The 16,807-nt window shown below is 49.2% G+C and overlaps 2 protein-coding genes across 7 annotated transcripts; both read left to right on the forward strand.

Annotated features, from left to right (window-relative positions):
* Window positions 1–631: 631 nt before the first annotated feature.
* Window positions 632–12,160, forward strand: morc2 (MORC family CW-type zinc finger 2). Of its 5 annotated transcripts, none has more exons than XM_067231123.1 (28): window positions 632–658; window positions 1,752–1,859; window positions 3,215–3,268; window positions 3,499–3,533; window positions 3,731–3,799; window positions 3,922–4,012; window positions 4,115–4,223; window positions 4,486–4,645; window positions 5,115–5,226; window positions 5,391–5,516; window positions 5,650–5,729; window positions 5,840–5,922; window positions 6,064–6,149; window positions 6,348–6,488; window positions 6,587–6,741; window positions 6,842–6,970; window positions 7,345–7,450; window positions 7,540–7,672; window positions 7,772–7,858; window positions 7,943–8,218; window positions 8,409–8,660; window positions 8,980–9,108; window positions 9,507–9,564; window positions 9,709–9,847; window positions 9,936–10,109; window positions 10,224–10,317; window positions 10,753–10,941; window positions 11,176–12,160. In XM_067231123.1, exons 2-28 carry the CDS (start codon window positions 1,792–1,794, stop codon window positions 11,242–11,244), a joined length of 3,204 nt encoding a protein of 1,067 aa, XP_067087224.1. In that variant the 5' UTR covers window positions 632–658; window positions 1,752–1,791; the 3' UTR covers window positions 11,245–12,160. The 5 variants fall into 5 exon arrangements, with proteins under 5 accessions (XP_067087224.1, XP_067087223.1, XP_067087222.1 ...); XM_067231122.1 differs by having other exon boundaries at window positions 638–814; XM_067231121.1 differs by having other exon boundaries at window positions 638–774.
* Window positions 12,161–12,286: 126 nt separating this feature from the next.
* Window positions 12,287–16,739, forward strand: LOC136937954 (acyl-CoA dehydrogenase family member 11-like). 2 transcript variants are annotated; one of them, XM_067231128.1, is made up of 14 exons: window positions 12,288–12,295; window positions 12,973–13,231; window positions 13,341–13,564; window positions 13,645–13,744; window positions 13,838–13,955; window positions 14,093–14,235; window positions 14,376–14,528; window positions 14,766–14,860; window positions 14,974–15,214; window positions 15,319–15,411; window positions 15,695–15,802; window positions 15,922–16,093; window positions 16,211–16,277; window positions 16,383–16,739. In XM_067231128.1, the coding sequence occupies exons 2-14, from the start codon at window positions 12,983–12,985 to the stop codon at window positions 16,495–16,497; spliced, it is 1,878 nt and encodes a 625-aa protein (XP_067087229.1). In that variant the 5' UTR covers window positions 12,288–12,295; window positions 12,973–12,982; the 3' UTR covers window positions 16,498–16,739. The 2 variants fall into 2 exon arrangements, with proteins under 2 accessions (XP_067087228.1, XP_067087229.1); XM_067231127.1 differs by having other exon boundaries at window positions 12,287–13,231.
* Window positions 16,740–16,807: the final 68 nt, after the last annotated feature.

The raw sequence follows: 16,807 nt of genomic DNA on the forward strand, positions 1-16,807 counted from the left end.
TAGAGAACAACCATTTAAACAACTTAAAATGTGTTTCATTCCTCCACCCAACTCAAAGCAGTTTGTGTTGTTCAGTTCCACACCTTGGCATGACTGATGCCAGGCTCTCCTTTTACATTCCTCTAAGTTGTAGTTTATCCTTTTCTTGAGCCCCTGGCATGACTGTAATTCAAGGCTCAGAGTTAGGTAGTAATTTACAGGTGGTTGGATTCAAGCAGCCTCCAGTGCAGCCACACTGCGAACCTGAAAGGCATCTTTATACAAACTCTCCAGCAACTGTCCCAGTAGGCATTTCATATACACAGCATAATCAACGCACGTGCTTCCAAAGTAACAAACGACGTTTCTTGCTCCAATAAGTTTAGCAAAATATATTAAATATTTATGGACAAAAAATGGATGTCGCTACATTAGTTGCAAAGAAGTTATTTATGCGCTTGCTTTTTCCTATTTGTCTAGAGTGACAGAACTATGACCAAATCAGATGAATATGTTCACATTTAAAGGTCTCTTATTGGATTGTAATACTGGAAAGAGGCGGATTTTGGTTTGGTTCCACCCCTTTTCGTAGCCAGTCCAATGCTCGAAGAGCTTGACTGGAAGGAGCGATTGAGACAGGTTTCTAGTCTCTACTGCGGCCTACCGTGGGACTGTTAGTGTATGTATTATCGACAGAGAGCTAACTAGCTAGCTATGTCTAATTTCTTCTCATTTCTTTGACGGATATTTCACACGGACCTGGAGTGATTCTGAAGTTTCTTGCCCAGAAAAACGGTTTGCAAATTGGATGATAATACTCATGCGATCTTTGCAGGTGTTAGCTATAACATTTAACAGCTTCACATAATTCTATGATAAAAAAATGTGGGTGTGGGGGAAAACTAGAACGAGGTCATTACACCATTTATCGAAGCATGACTACATTGAAAACCTCCAACACTGACAGTTTATCGTATCGCTTAAGCAGCTATTTTGGCAATAAAATGGCGTGAATAATGGGAGACATTGGTGGGCTGATCCACATACATGGCAGACAAACAATGTCGTTCAGAACGAGTAGCTAGGCCTCCCACGTGAGTTTGATCAGTTTTGGGAGACCCGCTTGGAAAGAGGGGTTATCAAGTTCTACTGGGCGGTCAGAGGGAGTTTTCTGGTCCCAGCCCTGAGAGTAAAGAAAAGGCACTGATGATAAAAATCATAATAGTTTAATGTTCAGATATGCTCAGGTGAAACGTATTGTCAAGATACTCATCCCTCTTGACTGGGTTCGTTTTGCCTCCCTCATCTAGTAGTACGTAAAAGTATTAGAGAGCGTAATTTGACTCACAGGAAGTATTGAACAGCGCTTGAAAACGTTTTGTTTTCATAAATGTCTGACATTAGACTGCCATAAAACTGAAACAATAAAACGTCATTCTGAATAAATGATACAGGCTACCTGAAAGTCGCGGGCCTCCTGTACGTCTACAATACAAAAGTAATACAAAACGAAATGGTTTTAAGTAATACAAAACGAAATGGTTTTATTCCACAGAATTATTGTCAGTATCGTTGATGCAGTAGACACCAAAGTATATCTCGCCCAAAACAGTTTTATGAATGAACTTGAGGATGTTTTTTCAGATAACGTATTCTGAAACAGCAAAACTTCGGAGGTACACTTTCTAACAAGGTGGATGCAAATGTTACTTGCTCACACTAACCCAAAATAGAATGGGGGAAACTTAGAAATCATGGTTCCTACTTTACAGGGCCTTCAAGAAGACCAGGACATAGTTTAAGTGAAAGGTCATGGCTTTCTCCAACTACAGCAGTCTGAACAGAGCTCAGCTTACCTTTGAGTATCTTCACACCAACTCGTAAGTATAATTTGAGAAATAAACAAACATGCACACAAAACTATTTACAAAAATATCAGGAACCAAGAGTACCCAGCTCAGCAAGAATCGTATTGCACGCTGGTCACTGTTGGTCACTTATCTCACAATTACATGTTTGCGTTCCATATTTCCCAGCTCTTTTAACTTTCTTTTATAGAAGGTATTTTCTTTTAGAATAACTTAAGCACCACGGATTAAGGTAAAGGTTAATGGTTTAATGTAGCCATCGTCCTTCTGCGGTGATGGACGTACTTGGTGGCGTGAAGGAAGAAAAGATTCACTGAACAGAATCAAAAAGGTGAAGATGTCGAACACTTTATCAATAATTTGCAAGCCTCCGTTTGATGGAGGAGGCGGTACCAACATCAAGGATAGCAGTGGACTGGAGATCATCGGCTGCGAGGGCTGGGCCTCTAGAGATCATTGGCTGGGAGGGCTGGGCCTCTGGATATCATTGGCTGGGAGGGCTGGGCCTCTAGAGATCATTGGGTTGGAGGGCTGGGCCTCTAGAGATCATTGGCTGGGAGGGCTGGGCCTCTGGATATCATTGGCTGGGAGGGCTGGGCCTCTAGAGATCATTGGCTGGGAGGGCTGGGCTTCAACATTTGCCCATTATCCTTTCCTTCCCCATTCAACACAGCACTACTATTGACCGCCTGCTAACTGGTATCGGTCTAATATGCCTCCAAGCCCACTTCCCGTGAAGCTGACAGGAAGCAGGGCACAGCTATGTGTTGCTGAATGAGACCCTGAACATTAACAGCAAAGCAAGGATTGGATTTGTCATGCAAGACAATTTTAAACAACACGGCTAGCTAGATATGAGACTGGCCAAGACCTTGTACATGAATACCAACACCAGTGACCTAAACCTCTCATTGAGTCCATTTGTATTTCCTGTTTTTAAATGTTGCCACAACCCTTGCTATAACTTCACACCATGCAAACCAGGAACATAAAAAGAGACTTTGTGTTTCATGTTAAGTTAGAAGCGGTGAGCACCCCGGAAGTGACGTGTCCAGGAGCAAAGATGAGGCTGTAGTCACAGGAAGTAGTAGGTGACAGGATGCACATAGGACCAGTGGATGGAATGATACCCCACACAGAGGACCATAAAAACAAACTTGCAAAGTGCCAAATATATTCAACTGTCACTTTAACTACCTAATACAGAACCGTAGAAAGTCCCTGTGTCAGGGTAATGATTGGTTTGCTTCTGTTAGTCATGATGTGCACTCACACGTCGCTCGCATCCACAGCCTCCCTCATATGTACCTCACAATGCCCATCGAACCAGGTTGACCTCTAAAAGACCGGTTGTTGTTTGTCTCCAGGACGACACACGAGTTCCTGTTTGGAGCACTGGCTGAGCTCGTGGACAACTCCAGGTACAGGCGGTTTCTACAGTGTCGTTTCCTGCATGCTAGACATATTCAAAACACCTCTAATCTACACATCAGTGTGAAGAAAGGCGCGATTTGAGAATGACTGCAGTCTTCTGCGTGTCTCGAACACAAACAAACTCAGACACGGACAGGTCATGAAGTCAGGATAATATTCCATAACAGTCAGGGTAATTCTCATTGGTCTGATCACCTGTCAATCATTTGTCTTACAGGGATGCCAATGCCACCCGAATTGACATCTATACAGGTACATGACTTGCGCACACCCTCACACACTCCCAACACACACACCTCTCCCTGCACACACACACCCACACACTCCCCACACACACACCAACCCCTCCCTGCACACACACACCCACACTCTCCCAAAACACACACCAACATCTCCTTGATTCCGCCTCCTGTTCTGATGCCTCTCTCCTGCTTCCTCCTGACCGGCAGAAAAAAAAGCCGACACGCGGGGAGGCTACATGCTCTGTTTCCTTGACGATGGCACTGGAATGGACCCGAGTGAGTGACATCACTCACGTCGTCAGATGACAAAGGATACACGCCAGTATCCTGACAGGAGTTGAACGCCAGTCCATCACACTAACCTCCCTCCCTCCATCTCTCCTCCACTTGGCTTTCAGACGAGGCGACTCACGTCATCCAGTTTGGAAAGTCCAGCAAGCGCTTTCCAGAGTCCACTCACATCGGCCAGTACGGAAACGGACTCAAATCGTAAGACTTTTCCTTTTCTCCTGATCTCAGACGCCAGCGAGGCCGTGTCCAGTCAGCATATCTGTGGTCGTCACCAGTGTGTCCTAAATGTTTGCCATCCAGGGGCTCCATGAGAATTGGGAAGGACTTCATTTTGTTCACCAAGAAGGACAACACAATTTCCTGCCTGTTCCTGTCCAGAACGTTCCATGAGGAGGAAGGGCTGGATGAGGTGTTTGCCAAATAAATACGTTATTATTTTTAATAATAAATCCCCTCAGTGCTGAGGCGAATGGACTAAGTATACTTGAGTTGTGACCAGAGATGGGAAGTAACAAAGTTTTTTTTTAAATCCAGAAAAGTTTGTTCAAATTTTCTTTTCCCAACCTTTATAGAAGGGGGCGGGGAGGGAGTATATAAAAAAGGAGGGAGTATATAAAGGGTGTATATAAAAAAACAAAGTTTCTAAAGGTTACATTTTTCTTCTTCTTCAGGTGATCGTCCCTTTGCCCACCTGGGACCTGAGGACCAGGATGCCCATCACTGCCGACATGGAGAAGTTCACTGTGGAGACAGGGCTCATCTATAAGTACTCCCCCTTTAAAAACGAACAACAGCTGATGGAGCAGTTTAACAAGATCGAGAGCAGCAGTGGTAAGTGTTCAATAACATTGTGTATGTGTGGGTTGTCATAGCGATTAAACAGCACATGTGTAAATATTGTATTTTTTATCCCAGGTGAGCAAATAAAGGCTTATGAAGCAATACAATGTCAAATACTTCACTCTAACTACACTTCTTAGTGTTTCTCAAGGGTTTCAAATCTAACAGTGGTTACAGCAGGGTCTTTATTGATACTGTTGTTGTGCAAAAAAGATACTTTTCATCCCTCCATGTGCTCAGAAATAGCATCCTTGGCACACAAACAGATACTCCCTTTTTCTCCTCCAGCTCGCCGTCAGAGTTGAGATAATGTTCAAGGCTTAGGAAACAGAGTTGAACTGAGACAGGCCTCTAACGGCAGTTTACACCGAGTAAAACATCAAACTTCAATAACAAGGTGTGTGTGTGGCCATGTAATTGTGTGATCTGCTAAACTTGTGTGGTGTGTGTGTCTGTGCAGGGACCCTGGTGATCATCTACAACTTGAAGCTGATGGACAACAGAGAGCCTGAGCTGGACGTGGAGACAGACCATCAGGACATCCTGATGGCAGGGACTCTCTCAGAGGGCGTGTGAGTACCCCCCCTGTCCTGCTTCCCCATCTTGCCCCCCCCATCCTGCCCCCCCCCCCCCCCCCCATCCTGCCCCCCCCCCCTCACCACGCCGGCTCACCTCACCGTGCATGCGGTCAGAGATGTATACAGCCCGTCGATGACATCACTTCCTCTCACCGCAGGAAGCCAGAGCGCCGGTCGTTCCGAGCGTACGCCGCCATTCTGTACATCGACCCTCGCATGAGGATCTTCATCCAGGGACACAAAGTGAGGACCAAGAGGATGTCCTGCTGTCTGTACAAACCCAGGTAACAAGACCGTGTCAGAGGTCACAGCCCGGACACGACCGGGTCTCCTCGTCTAAACTTCCCTCCTCAGCCTCTTCTACAACCGTTTAAATGTCTTTTGAATGGCTTCAGAACTAACCGAGAGTCTTCTCAGGGTGTACAAGTACACGTCGACCCGCTTCAAAACCCGCGCTGAGCAGGAAGTGAAGAAGGCCGATCACCTCGCCAAGATCGGTGAGTCCAGCTTAAAGGACTCAGCCTGTAGCACCCTGTCTAAGGGTCACTGGGCCAACTGTTGACCCTGCGTGTGTGTGTGTGTGTGTGGTGTGGTGTGTGTGTTTCAGCGGAGGAGAAGGCTCGCGAAGCGGAGAGCCAGAGTTTAGCAGTTGAAGCCAAATTGGGAGGTGACCTGTCCAAGGATGCACGAGTAAGATTTCAGCCAACGTCGCTCTTACATTGTAATATAAAGGCCTAGCTCGTTGTTACAGTAGATATATCGCATGCAGTCATACAATAAAGTCTTTTTTATTCTATTGTGTGAGTCCTCTAACCTCCCGCTCTGCCACAGGCCTCTCTGAGGAAGGCCCAGGACTCCGCCATGATGCTGCGCCGCGACGCAGACATGAAGAAGAAGATCCTGGAGTCCAAACAAAGGTCTGACAGGACTACAGATGCTACATTCAGAACCCAATTTTTGCCCTCCGGGTTAAATAAAAATAGATCAAATACTTTGATTTGTACTGTACTTGACAGGATGAGTCACTTGTATCATGAAGGCATCTCGACAGAATGTCTACGTTCTGTATTTGGCGGTATAATAACTTTTTGCGTCCTCCCTCCCTCTCATCTCAGGGCGCTGAAGGAGCCCAAGGAGCTGAACTTCATCTTCGGCGTGAACATCGACCAGCGGGACCTGGACGGCATGTTCGTGTACAACTGCTCCCGCCTCATCAAGATGTACGAGAAGACGGGACCCCAGCTGGAGGGCGGCATGTGAGTGTGACCGCCACGCCCGCCACGCTCTCAGTCCCCTCTCTGTGTGTGTGTGTGTCTAACTGACATGCCCGTGTGTGTGTGTGTGTGTTCTCCAGGGCGTGTGGAGGTGTGGTGGGCGTGGTGGACGTGCCCTACGTGGTGCTGGAGCCCACTCACAACAAGCAGGACTTTGCGGACGCTAAAGAATACAGGCATCTTCTGAAAGCCATGGGAGAACATCTCGCCCAGTACTGGAAGGACAGCAACATCGGTGAGACACGCCGCGGGCTCTCTGTTCCTCTGATGCTGCCACCGTGGGCCTGTGTGTTCAAGCCTGTGTGTGTGTGTGTGTGTGTGTGTGTGTGTTGCAGCTCAGAAGGGCATCGTGAAGTTCTGGGATGAGTTTGGCTACCTGTCAGCCAGCTGGTCAGCTCCACCCTCCTCAGAGCAGCGCTACAAGAGACGACGGGCCATGGAGATTCCCCTCACCATACAGTGTGGTGAGACACACACACACACAAACCATACAGTGTGGTGAGATACACACACACACAACCATACAGTGTGGTGAGATACACACACACACACACACAACCATACAGTGTGGTGAGATACACACACACACACTCACCATACATTGTGGTGAGACACACACACACACACTCAGATTGGCATACTCTCCATAGAGATTCCTATCACTGCGTAACCACATTCACCCTAATAAACAAGTGTGGTTACACACACACAGACAGACAAACGGAAATGCACACACGTATGGCTACACACACAGAGACAGAGAGGGTGTGAACTGTGTGTTTGTGTGTTGTCTAGATAAGTGTTTAAAGTGGAGGACATGTGTTTGTGTGTTGTCTAGATAAGTGTTTAAAGTGGAGGACGCTGCCGTTCCAGATGGATGCTGTGGACAGACGCTACCCCGACAGCTGGGTGTGTCTGATGAACCCAGACAGCACCCAGGACAGGTACACACACGTAATACACACACACGTAATACACCCACACACACACATGTAAACCCAGTGAGTCACACAGGCGTGTGGCGTGCCTGCAGGTGTGACGCGGCAGAGCAGAAGCAGAACCTACCCTGTGGGGCTCTCAGGAAGGTGGTGCAGACGGCCGAGGACAAACAGAAGGAGCTGGCAGAGAAGATCAGACTGCAGCAGGAGAAGTTGCAGGCCCTGCAGGTACACACACACACACTCAGCGTGTGGGCGGGGAGGACAGGGGGCTCTGTGTGTGAGGGTCTGCTCACTGTGGTGTGTTTTGGGTTCTGGACCTGATAGAAAACCAGCACCATCAAATCGTCCGCAGACCTGAAGAAACTCCCTCTGGACGTCAGCATGAGACCTGCCTCCGAGGGCTCTCCTCAGGTACACACACACACACACACACTTAACTGTGTCCTGGATATATTGATCTCCTGCTCACTACTGACCTCCTGCTCTGTCTCCCAGGCCACCAGGTCGTCTGAGAGAGTCCTCACCCGGCCTCGCTCCCCTCCTCTGCCCTTCCACCTCAAAAACGCTCCCAGCATCCCGCCCCCGGTCACCCGGACGCCCGCTGTCTCGGCCCGGTCGCCACGAACATCCGCACCTCCTCCTCCGGCACCCAAAGTCGAACAATCCCGAGCCAGAGCTGCAGCTAAGACGCCGCCACCTGGAGCAAAGCCCGCCCCTAAAGCTCCAGCCAAAGCACCAGCTAAAACTCCCCCAGCCAGCCGGAACTCTCGGGTAAGTGTGTGTGTCTGTGTGTGTGTGTGTGTTCATTAAGTACAGCAGTCAGTGTCGATGCTGATCTGATAGTGCTGTCTTAAGGGTTTAGGTTGGTTGTAGGTGCTGATTTGTGAGCATCAGGGAAGTTTTCTGTGACAAGAGAACCAAAGTTTGATCTGATGATCTTATGGTGTTTGTTTCCACTCAGACACCAGCCAAGCCGTCAACCGCCAGAACCCCCGCTCTGGGCAACACACGCAAGAGAGTGGTGGAGGAAGATGAGAGTGAGGAGGAAGACGAGGAAGAACAGGAGGAGGAGGAGGAGGAGAAGGAGGAAGACAGTGAAGAGGAGAGCGAGGAGGAAATACTGCCCAGGAAATCCAAGATGGCCACCGCCGCAGGGAGCCGAGGAAAAGCTGTGGAAAAGGCCACTCCTGCCAAGAGGGGCAAAGTTAATGAGGTACAAACATGCACTCACACACACACACATGTACATACACATGCATAGTCACACACACACACACACACACGTCTTCAAGGTTTACAGGTGAGGATCAAATATAACCTCCATCAGTGAAAGGCGTATTAGATGAAGCAGTGAGCCAGGCAGGTAATGGTTGTAATGGGGCACAGAGAACCAAGGGACTCCCGTACACTGTCACCACACAGCCTGAGCAGCACTGGGAGAAGACCAGGCCCACCTGGCCAGAGTCCTTCAGGTAGGACTAAGATGATACCAGAGCTGTCAGTCAGAGCTTCTGCCATGTTCACCCCCCCAGCCTGGAAAGAGGGGCGTGAACGCCACGGCAACACGGCCACCCCCCGCCACCCCGCCCTCAGCCAGCAAAGCCACACCCGCCTCCACCCCTAAACCCGCCCCCTCCGCGCAAGCCGGGTCTAAAACCAAGGTACTGACTGGTGACTGCCCCCCCCCCCCCCCCCTCTCGACAACCACAGAGAGCAAGAGATTACAAACCTCTCTGAATAGTCCTATCCCTCCCTCCTAACCCAATCAAAACAGTCCTATCTCTCCCTCCTAACCCAATCAAAACAGTCCTATCTCTCCCTCCTAACCCAATCAAAACAGTCCTATCTCTCCCTCCTAACTCTTCAAATCCGTCTTCCTATCTCGATCCTTACTAGACTGCTCCTCCATCTTCTTGAACTCCAACCGGTTCTATTCTCCTCTGGTCTCAAGTCTTCATAGATTGGGTGTTTGTCTTGGGAAGCAGGGCTCTCTCTCTCCCTCTGGGTGCTGGTTCTATTAGAGAGCACGGTCCCTGTCTGATCTGTGCTGCATCTGCAGGTATCCGATGACGACCACGATAACGACCCTGAGAAGGACTTGAAGAACACTCAGAAAGGTGAGACATGACCTGAACTCCAGGTGAACTCTCCTCTTGTACATCTGTGTTCCAGTCCAGTGGACCCTGGACTGGAACACTCTGTGTGTCTGTGTCTGTGTGTGTGTGTGTGTGTGTGTGTGTGTGTGTGTGTCCTCTGGTTAGACAAGGGTCTGCTGGTGGAAGTTCGCGTCAACAAGGAATGGTACACTGGGAAAGTGGTTGCCGTGGAGACAAACAAACAGAGCGTGCGCTGGAAGGTGAAGTTTGACTACGTCCCCAGGTCCACCCCGAAAGACCGCTGGTGAGGTCACCCTTCCTGAGTGTGAATATTTGTGTGTTTTGTCCGGTTTGTCTTTCGCTGACGTTGGCGTGTGTGTGTGTGTTTGCAGGGTGTTTAAAGGCAGCGAGGATGTAAGGTTGATGAGGCCCCCTTCCCCAATCACACAGACACCAGACACACAGCAGGGGGCGGAGCCAGAGAAAGGCCCCGCCCCCATGGAGCCAGACACCACCCAACCAGGAACCAGTCGAGAGGTGACTGAGAGCCTGGTCACCATGATGAGGTAACGTGAGAACGCTCCTCTTTTCTGGAACCATCCGGAGGAGGGAGAGGGGGTGAAGGGAATACAGGTGTCTGACCTTACTCTGTGTGTGTGTGTGTGTGTGTGCCTCTCCAGGACACTGCTGCGGTATTTCTTCCCTCCTGACTTCCGGATCCCCAAGGACGACGTCAACAGCATGACAGCCGAGGAGCTGGTGGCCTTTCCCATGGTGAGCCTGACCCCTGACCCCCCCCTCATCTGTACCTAGGAAGACCCCAGCGCTCCTTTAGATATGAAACCATCTGCACATCTCATGGTCTCATACACAGCCATATTCAGGGTTCCCATGGGCCTTGAAAATCCCTGAAAGGTTAATGAAGGTAAAGTAAGGCCACGAACTTTGAAAGTGCTCAAATACACAGTTGAGACACACAGATCTCTCTCTCTCTATATATATATATATATATATATATATATATATTAGGTGTGGGTGGGGGAAAGCGCTAACATTTATGTGAATCGTTTTATTTATTTTTTATTTTTTTCGTGAATCGATTTTTTATCTAATCGGGACCCCAAGAATCGATTAGAATCATGAGGTACCAAAAGATTCCCACCCCTAATATATATACTGAGAACATGTGTGTGTGTGTCTCCTCTGTAGAAGGAGTACTTCCAGCAGTACGAGCTGGGCCTGCAGGCGCTGTGTAACTCGTACCAGAACCGTGCGGACGCCAGGGCCAAGGCAGTGGAGGAGAAGAGCAGCAGCGCCGAGACCAAGCTGAAGGAGGCGGACGAGAAGCTGCAGAAGCTGCGGACCAACATCGTGGCCCTGCTGCAGAAGGTCCAGGAGGTAAACCACTGTTCAGAAGGAATGCGTGCAGGGTAGGGCTATGCTGGACGGAAGGGTGTAGGGTTTGGATACGAGATGCCAAGTACTGCTCTCTCTGTCTCTGTCGCTCTCTCTGTCTCTCTCCCTCCCTCACACTATCACACACACACTATCTCACTCTCTCCCTCACACTGTATCACACACACTGTCTCACCCTCTCACACGCACAGTAACTAACATGTGACCCTCCTGCAGGACATTGACATAAACACAGACGATGAACTGGACGCCTACATAGAAGACCTGCTCACCAAGGGAGACTAAACCACAGAAGAAGATCAGAAGAGGAAAGGCCGGAGAGGAGAGAGAGGCTCCTGGACTCCTGACAGGACGAACACGCGCTCTGCTCTCTCTCCCTCCTCTCACCACCAGCGCTCTGTTCGATCGAGGGCTTGGGGTTTCATCTTGCCAATCCATGCCAACGCGCTTCTGTGTTCGTGGGGCGGAGGGCATGGTCTACACGCGCACACACGTCCTGAGCACAGGGGAACGAACCCCTCTCTGTTGATTAGACTCCTGTTTGTTTTTATAAAACGGCAGTATTTTTCACCTTATATCGTTTCTGTTTAACTGGTCGTCCGTGTTCTCTCTGGGTTTGGATGGGTTCTAGGGCATGTTTTCATTTTAGTCCATTTGTATATCAGCTAGCAACTCTTATGTAAAATCTATATTATATTACAGTAGGGCCAACCAGTCTTGATTTGTTCGTGTCAAATCTGTCCTGAATCTGTGGGTTTGATGCCTTTTACTGGGTCTGTTTAACAGTCTTGTGTTGACCCGTGATTGAAAGTATGTGTGAGAAGCATTACTGAAGCAGTCCGTGTACTAGCACTCACCAGGTTCATCCTTTTCTCCTCAGAGTAGTCTATCTACCTATTGTGTTGCTTGGGTATCGCACTCACGAAATGTAACTACTTACTGCGTTTTATCAGTATGGTTATGTCCACACCGCCCTTGTTATTGTGACTTGACTGTTCTCTGTGTTCGTTTTGATCTCATCGTTTTTTGAATAATCATTTGTTGAGTTACCCAAAGGTCTGTGTTCATATTATATTCGGTGCCCATGTTTCTTCTAAAATATATTTTTACCATGTCATGGCAACATTTTATTGAAAGGTGCACGTAATATGACCTTTGTATTACCATTAAAGAAAAATAAAGTATTTTTCACTGATCTACATATGGAGCAACAATACGAAAGTTCCATAACTATTCCACTGAAATGTGTTTTTGTCACGTGATGTTGCAGTCGGTCATCCAGGGTGGGACTTTTATTTTGAAAGAAATTATAGTGCTTTTGGAAGGGGTTGAAGAGGTAAGGTAGCTACGCAGATTGTCAACAAAACTACGTTTTTTCCATAGGAATAATGCTTGAGTGTCAGCTTGAAATTAAATAATTCTATAAATGTACATACTTAAGTGAATGCATTAACTTAACACTAAAAACCTAAACTAAAAACCTATCTTGGCATGACTCATTCAGTGTATGTTTACTTTATGCGGTTCTTTAACAAAAGAAAATACGGAAAATAACAATGCCAGTTTAGATCCTAGTTTTGTGTTATGCAAAAATACCTGTTAATATTGTCATTCTGGAAGAACGGAAGACAATTGCATTGCTTGCCTCTGGTGACCCTTGACACAGTTTCGCGAAGTTGAGGCGATTTTGAAAAACATTAGAACTAGCACGTAGTACCTCTCCTTCAATCAAGGCATTATTAAAGGGATATTTCACTAGTCAAGACCATTTAATTTTTCCCACTAGGGGAAATTTGTTTGTAGACGGGTATTAAAACACATTCAATCTTAAATACTACATAAACAGCATACCTGACACCACACAGAGACCACAATACAATTAATTACAGTACAAGGATCACTACATAAACAGCACTCGGACTAAAATGTTAACGTTTAATATCAGCTAGCAAAATAAAAATGGCCAATCATCTGCACATGCAAGTCAATGCAACCTAAGTCATTATATTTCAGCCAATTCCTAATGATGTCAGTGAGGCGGCTGTTCCTCAATTGTCAGGTAACGGGAAACCGTTACCGGGTCGTCCGCGAGGTCACCACCCGGCCTGACAGTGTGGTTCAGCATGCAGACAACGAGTGGGAAGCAGTGGGGCATCCGGTGTTCTCCCGTGCTGGAATAGGGGCGTTCTTCCAAGACAGACCAGTGCTGAAGAACCCCTTCCTAGAAGATGCACTGCTTAAAAGCTACCTTAGGAGACATGTTCCTCATCAGGTGAGTAGGCCAACAAGGACTGCCTTAGCTTCACTAGGATAACAATGATGGCTGTGTCTTCAAATGTTCAAAACATTGCCATCACCAATATCTGTCTGTGTTTTCGAAGGCTGTGTTGTCAGACCTGTGTCAGTTTGGGGAGAAGTTGTCTACAGAGGTGGATGGGTGGGGTCGGGAGTGTGAGGTCACGCCTCCTACGCTTGTGCACTTTGATCCCTGGGGTCGCCGCGTCGACCATATAGTGACCTCTCCCGCCTGGGGACGCATGAAGGACCTTTCCGCAAAGGAGGGGATGGTTGCTATTGGATACGAGAGGACCTATGGCGAGTGGAGGTCAGGCTACCCAACTGTCATCTTTCACTGTGCTTACACATTCCCTCAAACTTGTACAAATGCATGTGTATGTGTTTCAGCCGTGTGTACCAGATGAGTAAGCTGTACATGTACTCTCCTTCCTCTGGCCTCTTCACCTGTCCTCTGGCCATGACTGATGGAGCTGCGAAAGTCATGCAGGTGCATCATGGGAAAAAGGCCCTCGGCGGTCCACTTTGTGTTTGACATCAGAATCCTTATATTTGTGCCTCTGTGTTCACATGTCCCATGTAGTCTCTGGGAGTGCCCTGGACTGTGGAGGAGGCTTTCGGCCGCTTGACCAGCCGTGACCCTGACAGGTTCTGGACGTCCGGCCAGTGGATGACCGAACGAAGGGGAGGTTCTGACGTGGGTCAGTCCCCCCCCGTCTCAGTACGGGCCGTAGCCGTCGGCGATCGCCCAGCAGTGGATTCTGATTGGATGAAGATAAAAAACACCCTGTCGTTTGTCTACTGTTACATGTGTTTCTGAGTGTCTCTGTCTCTACAGGAAGTGGGACTGAGACGGTGGCAGTGCGGCAGGGAGATGGCTCGTACAAGCTACACGGCTTCAAGTGGTTCACGTCCGCAACCGACGCGGACGTGACCCTCACCCTGGCCAGAGTCCAGGACAGAAAAGGATCCACCACACAGGTACCGCACCTCTCACTCGGGTCATCGTCCGAAATCCTCGTATCTCTCCTCTACTTCACTCCACCTGTCCACACGGGACGCAGAAGCTTTACTGTGTGTCTCCCATCTGTGTGTGTGTGCGTCCTGTCCAATCTCTCCAGGGCAGCAGAGGGTTGTCTCTCTTCTATGCGGAGGTGAGCCGGGATCAGGACGGCCTGCTGAGGGGCATCGAGGTCCAGAGGCTGAAGGACAAGCTGGGCACCAGACAGATGCCCACAGCTGAGCTGCTGCTGGACGGCCTGCCCGCACACAAGGTCCGCTCAACGCCCCACGATCCCCCAATAGTAGGGTTCATTTGAGCTTATGTGGATGGGAGTCGATCATTGGTAGAGTATTCGACTGCGGAGGGGTGCGCAGGTTCAACTCCCAACTCTGTACATGGTTTTGTTTATAACGTCTGCTGTTCGAATACGTTGCATGTCGTCGCATTAATGCTACAGTAGGATTCATCTGTGGACCGAGCAGCATTTAAACACAGTTTGAATGTTCAGTTGTCAGAATACGGAAGGGGCGTGGCCTCCATCGCCAACATGCTGACGGTGACTCGGATCCACAACAGTGTGGCGGCAGTAGGAGCCATGAGGAGGTACTTCCTGTTTCCTGCTTCCTGCTGAACCGACTTCATAAGATGATTCAAAACCAACAAATGTTTTACGTGCTTTATGTTTCGTGAATAGTGTGTGTGTGTGTGTGTCACAGGGTGGTCCAGCTGTCTCGCGACTACGCCACCCGCCGCACTGCCTTTGGGAAGCTCCTGAAGGAGCACCCTCTCCACATGCAGACGCTGGCCAGGCTGGAGGTGGAGACTCGCGGGGCCTTCCTGCTCGTCATGGACGTGTGCCGCCTGATTGGCCGAGAGGAAACTGGACACGCCTCCCAGCTGGAGGCCCACCTCTTGCGCTTGCTCACACCTGTGGCCAAACTCTACACTGGGAAACAGGTGGTTCACCTCACGCCCCGTACACACACACACACCAGGTAGACGGAGGTGTGTATTGGTTGTTGTGAAAGTTTCTCTAAATTGTTCCATGTGTTGGCCCTCAGGCGGTTGCTGTGGTGTCAGAGGGTCTGGAGAGTTTCGGGGGACAGGGCTACATTGAAGACACCGGGTTACCAGGACTACTCAGGGACGCACAGGTGGGTCACCTGACTCAGGGACGCACAGGTGTGAGGGCCTGGATTCATGATGTCTCATGCAAGCGGGACCTGTTGTATCTCACTCTCCCTCTAACTCTCTATTTCTGTTTTCCTCTCTCTCATCTCTCTCTATCTAACCTTCTTCCACTAACTCCTCTATTTCCCTCTCTCTCCCTCCCTCTCTCCCTCCCTCTCCCTCCCCTCTCTCCCTCCCTCCCTTTCTCTCTCCCTCCCCTCTCCCTCCCTCCCTCCCTCCCCTCTCTCTCCCCCCTCCCTCCCCCAGGTGTTAAGCATCTGGGAGGGGACGACCAACGTGCTGTCCCTGGACGTGCTGCGCTGTGTGGCTCGCAGCTCCGGGCAGGTTCTCCAGGCCTACTTCACCTACACCAAGGTCAGCGCCCGTGGACGAGGCGGACAGCCAAACCACACTGTCCCAACGTCATTCTGCCGTGTTCCAACCTGTTCACATGCTCTCCCACCCCTCCTCTCCTCTGTCCCCCTGGCCCCCAGACCCTGCTGGAGGCGGCCTCTGGTGTCCCTGCCCTGGCCCCGGCCGTGGCGGCTGTAGACAGCGCCCTCTCTGGACTGGGGGTCTTTGTGCAGGCAGCAACCAGCAGGCCTCCCAGTTACCTGCAGCTGGCGGCTAGAGACTTGGCATACAGTCTGGCTCGCATCTACATGGGTACGTAGCCTGGCGTACAGCACACACACTCACACACACACTCACTCACACACACGGATGTGTTTATCATAAGCTTGAACCGTGGAGACTGACTTGAATGTAATGTGTGTGATTTAGGTGCTCTGCTTATTGACCATGCCTCCTGGGAGGAAGCCTGTTCTACTGATGTCTATGCAGCACTCAGGTTAGTACACACACACACACTGTACATGTAATATCACATACAATATGTCACATGTTGGCGGGGATATGTTACATATCACAATAACACAACATCTGTGTCTCTCAGGTGGTGTGAGCAGGACTTGTGTCCAGTGGTCAGCCAGGAGAAAAGAGGTTGTTACGAACCCAGGACCCCGCCCCTTGATGCTGCTTTGGTCTACGGGGAACCAATCTGTGACTGAGTACCTCCAAATGAGCCAATCACATCCTTTTTGTATGCTGCCTTAAAATGGACATTTAAGTGTAATGACACACCCCTATGTCAGCCTTCATGTGATCCACCAGAAATTACTCTCTGGTGAAAAGTTGTGGATATGGGATTTTTCATGATTATATTCCTTTTGGAGACAAAATGTACCATTATACCAAAAATAGTACTTTTCCAACGCCGTGAACTGTGAAATTAAAATGTTATTTAATCTGAGCCGTGTCGTGTATGAGCTGCAGAGGTGAAGGGGGACGGGCTTAAACTCAAGCGTTGAAACGTCAGGA

The sequence above is a fragment of the Osmerus mordax genome, chromosome 28, assembly GCF_038355195.1.
Source record: "Osmerus mordax isolate fOsmMor3 chromosome 28, fOsmMor3.pri, whole genome shotgun sequence".
NCBI lineage: Eukaryota > Metazoa > Chordata > Actinopteri > Osmeriformes > Osmeridae > Osmerus > Osmerus mordax.